Here is a 10,992-nt window from a genome sequence, read left to right as displayed (position 1 = left end):
TGACCCACAGTAGACGGAAGTGATGTAATACACACACATTACATCACTGTGCATGTTCTGTGTGTGTGTCTTTGGGGCTCACAGAGGTCCAGTGCCTAGAGCAGCACCAGGCCAAAATACTCCCTGGCATCCCAGTCCAACACTGTGTCACAATGACCTCCACAAAATGGTTTCTTTGCGTGAAGAACACTCCTTTAATTCCAACTGAAAGACACAATACCACTCTATAACCGCATCGTAATTGTAAACAACATTATTTTCCATTAAAGACAGACTCCAAACTGGTTGCATTTGCATTTATTAAAAATAAAATGCACAGAATGAAAAAAATAAGCAGCAAAAGTAAGAAATAGGTCATTGGTCCAGAACTTGGCCAAGTACATTTCCAGCTTTGGAATTTAGCATTCAGTTTTATTGCATACATTGTGTGCCACCAACATGTAAAGGTGAATATGAAATCTCATTCTCACGCACAATCCCTGTGAGCTTCCTGTTAAGACTCATGAATACATTATGGAAAAACACATTTTGGAATAGTGAGTTTACATGGAGTATAAACAAGAATGTTCCATCACCGCCCCCTCCTCTAAAGAAGTTTTAAAGAGATACAGGCTTTTTTTTTTTTCTTCTTCTTTTTTTCTTTGAAAGCTTTTCAGCACAACGAATTAAAGTTTCTCTTTTTTTTTCTCCACCGAACATACCTGTGCCTGACTACACTCGACAATTCCCCGCTTCTACTGCACAAGGAGTAGTAGTCACACCAAGCTGAAAAGGCATAGCAAAGGCCTGATGGACTGGAGAACTGTGTAAACAATACTGTATATCTCGCCTATCAGATTTTCCAGCCCCCAACAAGCACCAGATGACAGCAAAGTGCTCAAGCATCCAGAAGAGATGCAGTTACCCACTGAATGAGGAACTCTAATTTTATTTAAAAAAAAAGAAGCACTGGCTAGGTATTTTTTTTTTCCTATAGGTATAATGGAATGCAGACATGTCTATGGCATATGGTAGTCTTTTTATAGATTTTTACATATAAAGCAGTCATACTGACACTTGCTTGTCAACTGCCATTTATTACTTTCATGTTTTAGTATAGTGTTACATGGGAGAAAGCCCTATATTGTTTCATTGCTTTGGTGAAGCTGTGCAAACTGTAATTAATAGGAGACATAAGAAAACACAGTAGAAATGTTAGTTGCTTCATAAGACCCTAATCTAAACAAAGAACACATTGCATGCCACAGATCTTAAAAGAGTGGCAGTAAGTGATTTTAGAAAAATATACAGATAGAATGTGTAGGGTTGATAGCGTTGATAATAATATGTTTTTGGTCTGTGATTTAAGGCTTTTTTATAGTTTGCAGTGGGCACTTATTTCTACAAACATTTATATGAAAAATACACAAAACCGACAGAATGCCCGGAAAAAGGTACAAGATTCTAGTTAGCATCTAAATATTTAATAGATATGTATTTCATGGAATAAGGTAAGATACTGTATATAAAAGAAACAAAAAAAACCCCAATGTTCTTAAAAATGGAGATCATAAAATATGAAAAGACTAACAGTTTCAAACTAATATCAAATAGTTCTTTTACTGTGTAACAAGCACAAAATAAAACCAGTTTGTGGTCATGTATCCTGCTGGGCAGAGGTGGACTGAGTCCAAAATATGCCTGTGATGCAGCAGAGAAATGCTTTGGATTAAACTGGAAATAACCCACTCCTGGCCATCTGCCTGCACAAAATGAAGTGCAATTTCTCTCAGTAACTCAATATTTTTCTATTTTCAGTGATTTTTAAATACTGGCTAAAATAAGGCTTTTACAGATGCTGGGCAAATGGGCACTTATCTCAGGACCCCAAGTAGTGTCTCTCAAGAAACATTTTCTCACCATCCCATTTATATGGGCCTCAAAACTAGGAGGTGCTCCTTTTGAATTCCAGGCTTGGTGACATAAAACTCTGCCAAACAGAGCATTTCATTGGTTGCTATGGGTTAACACACTAGTTCTTATTTGTGCTGCATTAGTAAATAATAAAGAGAGTCTAAAATGTTTGTACAGCTTAGATTGCACAGTAAACCATGAATACTCCTGTTTGACCCCCCCCCCCAAAAAAGTGGTTATCGAAAAATAACACTGATTAAAAAACAGTATGGTCAAAATGTATGCCACAGAATGTAGTGTAAAAAAGCCTATAATAACTTCTCAACAAGGGAGTTCCTTTTTCTGTTAGCATGCGTTTTCTGGTTAGTCCACCTTTAAAGACATTGTTCCTTTACACTATGAACTGTACTATTATATTATTAACTGCACCCACCCCAAAGGCCCTTTGCAATTTCCAAAAGGTGTGGGGCAGAAAGAGCAGTATAAAAGTAATGTTGCGCATTCCCATTTGTTGGGAAAAACTAGAACCGTTTTGTTATATGGCCAATGCTGACCCAACACCTAAAAGACTGTCTCACTGAACAATTGGGCAACCATAATGGCTAAGAAAGTTCTAGGTCCAGTATTCTCAAATTCAGTTAATAAACCCGATCACTTGGTGAAGCCATACAGCCCATCATTACAACTTACAATGACCAATAAATCATAAACTCAGTAGATTTAGCAACATATTCAGAATTTCCTCAACTCTATACAGATTCTTATTAGAAATTACCAGTCACATTACCTTATGTTAATGCTGCCACACTGTTTGGCTGAAAAATCTGTGGAAATGTTCAGTGGGGAAATGTTCTGTGCTAGGTCGGACAGGTTTAAGTGGAATATGAGCTACCACTGCAGCAGAACAGAACTTTTTTTGTGTGATATTAATGGAATTCCAATAGCTTACCCCTTTGTATGTGAAAAAGGGGTTCCCCGAGCCAAGCCCCCCTCACAATTCTGATGTTAAATCTGATGTCAGCCGAAGGGGCAGGTCATACTTGGGTCTTTGAAACCCTTTTCAACCCTGGGCTGAATCAGACCTAGGCTGAGTAGGAACAGGTTAGGGTGGGGTTGGGTTTGGAGAGTTCCAATCCAAGCATCACTATTTATTAATAAACTGGATGCAATCATTATTTCTAGCCTTTAAAGTTAACAAATATTTTATTTCTGTCACTTGGTCACTCTCTACTTCCGTGCGTCGTAAAATTAGTTTTATCTTTTAAATATTAATAATATTTGGCCCTTACAAAAAAAACAAAAAACAATCATTTCAAAAAAGGTGCACAGTGATTCTCTATATAAGGCGGCCTCCATGGAAGTGCGTAAGTTTTCCTTGGTTTTTAAATGTTGTAATAATAAACATACTTAACTGTGCTATTTCTCAGTGAACCTGGAGTTATATTGCATCTTTAGGGTAATGGTTCATGGGGCATTTTATGGCAAATTTGTTTAAAGACAATTTGTGTTAATGCCATAAAACTCCTCATGCGAATGTGCCTCAATACTTAGCATTTAGGTCTGATGATAGCAGTAACCATTACATTTGTGCAACACTTAAGTGCAAAGTATGCAAATCATTATATTAGATCCCCTGCATTTTTAGGTCAAATAACTGGAAATGTAAATCTTTTAGGTTGTTGCATGCAACATGTATTTGATAGGTGAATGCAACGCAAGGAAAGTGCAGATCCAGTGGTGGGGTGGATCACTGGTGATATCTGTGGATTGGCTGCAGCTGTGTTTCAAGCAGGAATGGGCGCAGGAGATGAACGAATGTGAACTCTCCTCCCCCACTTACGTTGTCTTTGCTACTTATGTTTCTTCCTCTCAGGAGGGGCACCAATGGCAGATTCTGTAAAAAGCCGGGTAGAGTTCCCCATCCGGTTTGTGGCCTGAATGTGACAAAGATAAAACAAGAAAGGTTTGAAAATTAATTTACCTTCCTACAAATAAAATTAATTTCAATTACAGGCTATTACTGTGCTGCAAATATGCCAAGCATGAAAAAGATATGCAAAAACCTATATTCCATACTGAAGCCCAGTTAAGATAGTGTTAGGGGCCGATTCACTACCTTCGAGTGAAGGATTCGAAGTAAAAAAACTTTGAATTTCTAAGTTTTTTTTGGGCTACTTCGACCTTCGACTACGACTACGAATCGAAGGATTTGTAGTAAAACTCGTTCGACTATTCGACCATTCAATAGTCGAAGTACTGTCTCTTTAAAAAAAACTTCGACCCCCTAGTTCGCCATCTAAAAGCTACCGAAGTCAATGTTAGCCTATGGGGAAGGTCCCCATAGGCTTGGCTAACTTTTTTTGATCGAAGGATATTCCTTCGATCGTTGGATTTAAATCCTTCGAATCGTTCGATTCGAAGGATTTTATCGTTCGATCGAAGGAATTATCGTTCGATCGAACTAGCTGCGCTAAATCCTTCGACTTCGATATTCGAAGTCGAAGGATTTTAGTTCCTAGTTGAATATCGAGGGTTAATTAACCCTCGATATTCGACCCTAAGGGGCACATTTACAAAGCTCGAGTGAAGGATTCGAATAAAAAAAACTTCGAATTTTGAAGTGTTTTTTTGGCTACTTCGACCATCGAATGGGCTAGTTCGACCTTCGACTACGACTTCGAATCGAACGATTCGAACTAAAAATCGTTCGACTATTCGATCGTTCAATAATCGAAGTACTGTCTCTTTAAGAAAAACTTCGACCCCCTAGTTCGGCAGCTAAAAGCTACCGAACTCAATGTTAGCCTATGGGGAAGGTCCCCATAGGCTTGCCTATGTTTTTTGGATCGAAGGATATTCGTTCGATCGATGAATTAAAATCCTTCGAATCGTTCGATTCGAAGGATTTAATCGTTCGATCGAACGAATAATCGTTCGATCGTTCGATCGAAGTATTAGCGCTAAATCGTTCGACTTCGATATTCGAAGTCGAACGATTTTAGTTCCTGGTCGAATATCGAGGGTTAATTAACCCTCGATATTCGACCCTTAGTAAATGTGCCCCTTAGTGAATCGGCCCCTTAGTGTTCAGTCCCAGCGATGTATTCCAGATATTCCAAATGCAAAAAAAAAAAGTTGAGGTTGTTGCTGCACAGTCTTTAGAGAAAAGTACTCTGTAAAGGGCACTAAAATAAAGTTGAAACAGAGAAGATATAAAGGGTATTAGTAGTAAAAACAGTTAAAAAGTTGTGTTTTGAAAAGGAACGGGGAGGGTGGTTGTACACATGATCATACAGATTGTGTCTGGTTGGTTTTGCAACATCAAAACAATAAAAATGTTCCCTTGGACAGTATTGATACAAAAGAATCTGTAAAAGACAGTGTTATCATGTAAAGGTGGAGGGTATCGGGAGAACTAAGTTTATAGTCTACTAATAGGAGGAGAAAAAGTGAGAAGACCTGACATTCTATTTCACAAAGGTAAAGTTACAACTAGCAGAAGAGCTGATGTGTTTTACAGAAAGGAAGAAGACAACACAAAAAAAGAGCAGACATATTTACATAAAAGTAGCAGTATGAGAAGAGAGTGGATTCTATGTGACAGAAATTAAATTACACTGCAAGAAGAACTGATACAAATAACTGTCAAGGCCTCTTAAACAAAAACTGGTCAAGTGCACAGTATGAGGAAACGGCACCCTCTAAATTCAATGGAAAAAGGGATTACTGACACACAAGATACCATTTAAGCAGGGTAAAACCCTGCGTGTTTATTGAAGTGTAACGTTTCGGGGGCACGTCCCCATGATGATGGAGGGGCGTGCATGGAGTATTGTGTGCTGGTAATTCCTTTTTTCCGTTGGGTAATCATAAATAGAAAATTGCCAGTTTAAAAAATAAGGGCCGCCCCTTGGGATCCTAGGGTTCACGGTGCACACAAACAAACCATACATGTTAGGTCATATGAGCCAATTAACAGAGTTCTGTCTTTTGCTTCCAAACTTCTTCCTGTTACAGTTAGAGTTGTAGTATTTCTGGTCCGGTGATCTCTGATGCAGCACACAGACCATCACAAAATGGGGCTTCAACGTAAGAGATGTAAACAGGCAATATTTACTTAAAGGGATTCTGTCATGATGTCATTTTTATACACTTTTTACACTGCAAATAATTCACTTTACCATGTATAATTTAATTCCTGAACCAGCAAGTGTATTTTTTTTTAGTTGCAATACTGGTGTATCGGCAGCCATCTTAAATCATTTTGCCTGGTCATGTGCTTTTTAAGAAAGAGCCAACACTTTAGGATGGAACTGCTTTCTGGCAGGCTATTGTTCCTCCTACTCAATGTAACTGAATGTGTTGCAGTGGGACCTGGATTTTACTATTGAGTGCTGTTCTTAGATCTACCAGGGAGCTGTTATCTTGTGTTAGGGAGCTGTTATCTGTTTACCTTCCCATTGTTCTATTGTTAGGATGTTGGGGGGGGGGCAAGGGAGGGGGTGATAACAATCCCAATTTGCAGTACAGCAGTAAAGAGTGACTGAAGTTTATCAGAGCACAAAACACATGACTGGGGGCAGCTTGGAAACTGACAATATGTCTAGCCCCATGTCAGATTTCAAAACTGAATAAAAAAAAAAAAAAAGAGTTTGCTCTTTTGAGAAATGGATTTCAGTGCAGAATTCCTATTCCATACATATATATCTTTCCTATTTGTGTTTCTTCAGTCAATAAGTTATTACCAGCTCTGAGCCTATTGTGTGTCTGAGCTTGTTTCTGTGCTTGTTTGGATGAAGCGGTGTTTCCTGTGGTACTGAGAGTATGGGTAGGTTGTGTGCTATTAACATGCAACATATATGCACATAAACATATCTACAGAAATAAATGTATAAACACAATTAGAAGCAGTGCTCACCTGTTCCAAAACATACTCTGCAGAAGTATCGATGACTCCACCAAGATCTCGGTACTGTCCTGAATATTTAATATAGCCCCAAGTGAGGAGTGCAATGAGCAGTAGACCCACAGCACAATTAAACAGCTGTGCCAACACCCCAAGCCCCACAAAGCCTGTTATTCCAGAGGCCATGTATAAGGCAGCCACAAGAGCCAGAAGAACAGCAGGGGTGCGGAATGCAGTAAAAATATTCTTGCTTTCATTGTGTTTACAGAGAGCCATGTACATCTCATCCATATCCTTCTCTAGCTCCTCTCGATATTGTCGGCTGAAGTCTGTGCCCCCCATCTTTTTGGCACGGTCAAATTGCGCGAGAGCCTCTTCACTACAGACAGCATGGCGCTCTCGTAGGACATCAGGGGAAACATATGGCTTTTCACCTCCACAAGTCTGACAGGGAAAAGGGCAAGAAAGTTACAATTTTCTTATAAAATGTTTATCATCATCATTAACACATTTATAAACGCCAACATATTCCGCACTGCTGTACAACTGGGTGTAAACATACAGAAAACAACAACCACTAACAGATACTAGAGGTAATGAGGGCCCTGCCAAAATGAACAATCAGTAAAGGCAAGGAAAAATATGTGAATCACAGAAGGCTTCAATAAAAGGAATGTAACAAAAACAGCATGACCCAAAGTAAATATGAAAAGTGAAATTAAAGGGGGGGTTTATCTTTAGGTTAACTTATAGTATGTTATAGAGTGGCCAAAATTCTAATTTTCAATTGGTCAGTAAAGCAGAGTTTTGATATGATCATGACTCAAATCAAAAAGGTTACTGAAAAAAGCATATAATGTTATGTGAGTGAATATTTATCAGTAGGAGGGTATGGATGTTTGGATGACTTCTAAATGGTGGGTCTTGCTTCCTGGAGGGGGCATCAGCCTTAAGACTAGATAGTTATTCTTGATGTAGGAAATTAGGATTTGGTGGGTCTGGATTGAATCACTAAGGCTGAAAGAAGCCTAACTCACCCATCCACATTCTGACTGAGGCATTTGTTTCAGCCCACAGAAAGGAAGTGAGGGTACCGTCTATACTCAATATATACAGTGGTGTGAAAAACTATTTGCCCCCTTCCTGATTTCTTATTCTTTTGCATGTTTGTCACACAAAATGTTTCTGATCATCAAACACATTTAACTATTAGTCAAAGATAACACAAGTAAACATAAAATGCAGTTTTTAAATGAGGGTTTTTATTATTTAGGGAGAAAAGAAATCCAAACCTGTGTGAAAAAGTAATTGCCCCCTGAACCTAATAAATGGTTGGGCCACCCTTAGCAGCAATAACTGCAATCAAACGTTTGCGATAACTTGCAACGAGTCTTTTACAGCGCTCTGGAGGAATTTTGGCCCACTCATCTTTGCAGAATTGTTGTAATTCAGCTTTATTTGAGGGTTTTCTAGCATGAACCGCCTTTTTAAGGTCATGCCACAACATCTCAATAGGATTCAGGTCAGGACTTTGACTAGGCCACTCCAAAGTCTTCATTTTGTTTTTCTTCAGCCATTCAGAGGTGGATTTGCTGGTGTCTTTTGGGTCATTGTCCTGCTGCAGCACCCAAGATCGCTTCAGCTTGAGTTGACGAACAGATGGCCGGACATTCTCCTTCAGGATTTTTTGGTAGACAGTAGAATTCATGGTTCCATCTATCACAGCAAGTCTTCCAGGTCCTGAAGCAGCAAAACAACCCCAGACCATCACACTACCACCACCATATTTTACTGTTGGTATGATGTTCTTTTTCTGAAATGCTGTGTTACTTTTACACCAGATGTAACGGGACGCGCACCTTCCAAAAAGTTCAACTTTTGTCTCGTCGGTCCACAAGGTATTTTCCCAAAAGTCTTGGCAATCATTGAGATGTTTTTTAGCAAAATTGAGACGCGCCTTAATGTTCTTTTTGCTTAAAAGTGGTTTGCGCCTTGGAAATCTGCCATGCAGGCCGTTTTTGCCCAGTCTCTTTCTTATGGTGGAGTCGTGAACACTGACCTTAATTGAGGCAAGTGATGCCTGCAGTTCTTTAGATGTTGTCCTGGGGTCTTTTGTGGCCTCTCGGATGAGTTGTCTCTGCACTCTTGGGGTAATTTTGGTCGGCCGGCCACTCCTGGGAAGGTTCACCACTGTTCCATGTTTTTGCCATTTGTGGATAATGGCTCTCACTGTGGTTCGCTGGAGTCCCAAAGCTTTAGAAATGGCTTTATAACCTTTGAAATTAAACTCAGGTGTGATAAACCACAGTTAAGTTATTTTTTAACAAGGGGGGCAATCACTTTTTCACACAGGCCCATGTAGATTTGGAGTTTTTTTTCTCCCTTAATAACGTAAACCTTCATTTAAAAACTGCATTTTGTGTTCAATTATGTTATCTTTGACTAATAGTTAACGGTTTTTGATGAGCAGAAACATGTGACAAAGTGTGACAAACATGCAAAAGAATAAGAAATCAGGAAGGGGGCAAATAGTTTTTCACACCACTGTATTTTAGGGTGAGCTCTGGTGTGTAAAGTGCTTTTAAAGCATGTGAAATGTGTCTGTGCTATATAAGTGAATGAAAATAACAATAATATTATATTGCTTATGGGCAGTTATATAGGAGCATGATGCTATATACATATATATGTATACATCTTCCTTGAAAAAGATCCCAATAGGGATCAAAAACGTTGGAAAAAGATACCATGTAACAATAAAGATTAAATTTTTTTCACTAAAGGGAGTGCTGGTTTGGAAACTATTGGTGTATGCAAAAATTACCGTGCACCCCTCCTTATCCTATATTGCCTCGGAGTGCGGCTACTCATTGGAGAATCATATATATATATAACCAAAACTTTCCTAGGCTTGCACTGACTGGCTTTCAACAAATATTATTTGATATCATTAGGATATTGAAATGACAAAAACATAGCTGCAGTGAGTCTGATCATCAAAGCTATATCAATTAATCTAATAATTGAGTCCAAATAACTGGTTTCTGGTTTTATATATATATATATATATATATATATATATATATATATATATATATAGATACTGTATATATATATATATATATATATATATATATATATATATATATCTATATATATATCTATATATATATCTATATATATATATCTATATATATATCTATATATATATCTATATATATATCTATATCTATATCTATATCTATATCTATATCTATATCTCTATATCTATATCTATATCTATATCTATATCTATATCTATATCTATATCTATATCTATATCTATATCTATATCTATATCTATATCTATATCTATATCTATATCTATATCTATATCTATATCTATATCTATATCTATATCTATATATATATATATATATATATATAACCAAAACTTTCCTAGGCTTGCACTGACTGGCTTTCAACAAATATTATTTGATATCATTAGGATATTGAAATGACAAAAACATAGCTGCAGTGAGTCTGATCATCAAAACTATATCAATTAATCTAATAATTGAGTCCAAATAACTGGTTTCTGTTTTTTCTCTCAGAGACACCAAATAAAACACAATCAAATCCCGAGCACGCTACATATAATGGACTTCTCAGTGCCAGTCAGAGTAAAAGCATCTTTGCTGTTATAAGTAACTTTCAGATTACATTACATTTAAAATGGAAAATAAATCAAGGTAAACCCAAAAGGGAAAAATTCTTGATTAGGTGTCTCTGCTATTTTCACACTGTGGAAACTGGGTGCACAAACCTTCTTTTGGGGGAAAGTATGGCTGGATGATGGCCATGTCCTATTGCAACTTTACATAAAAAAGAATTCTACATCTCATGATGATTCTCATGTAAGCAAAATGGAAATAAGTTAGCCAAAAAATATTTCCACAGACTTTAGAAACTTTTAACAACATCATATTGTTCAATCAAGATACTCAGGGGTTCCCACCATTGTATTTAAGCCAGGAGAGAAATGCCAGATACACCCCTCTTGGGACTCCTGTTATTCATATGAATATATCACTCGCACCACTTGTAAAAGATGATTAAAATGTTAATTCTTTACTGAAAACCACTAGTGATAAGCAGTGACAGACGGCTTCATTCATATCAATAGCAAGGGAAGTATCAGCTTAAATACACTG

At 37.6% G+C, this 10,992-nt stretch overlaps 1 protein-coding gene across 2 annotated transcripts in view; it reads right to left on the bottom strand.

The window, feature by feature from the left end:
* Positions 1–282: 282 nt before the first annotated feature.
* Positions 283–10,992, bottom strand: part of LOC108713916 (atlastin-3) — a 33,479-nt gene continuing 22,769 nt past the window's right edge. For both annotated transcript variants that reach the window (XM_018257633.2, XM_018257634.2), the window contains exons 12-13: positions 6,812–7,243; positions 283–3,827 (exon numbers count right to left, since the gene is read on the bottom strand). In XM_018257633.2, coding sequence (XP_018113122.1) covers positions 3,744–3,827; positions 6,812–7,243 — 516 coding nt within the window. In that variant the 3' untranslated portion in view covers positions 283–3,743. The remainder of the gene's footprint in view (positions 3,828–6,811; positions 7,244–10,992) is intronic.

Source organism: Xenopus laevis, chromosome 4L (assembly GCF_017654675.1).
Source record: "Xenopus laevis strain J_2021 chromosome 4L, Xenopus_laevis_v10.1, whole genome shotgun sequence".
Lineage (NCBI taxonomy): Eukaryota > Metazoa > Chordata > Amphibia > Anura > Pipidae > Xenopus > Xenopus laevis.
Note: the sequence above shows the minus strand (reverse complement) of the source record. Positions and strands in the feature narration are given on the sequence as shown.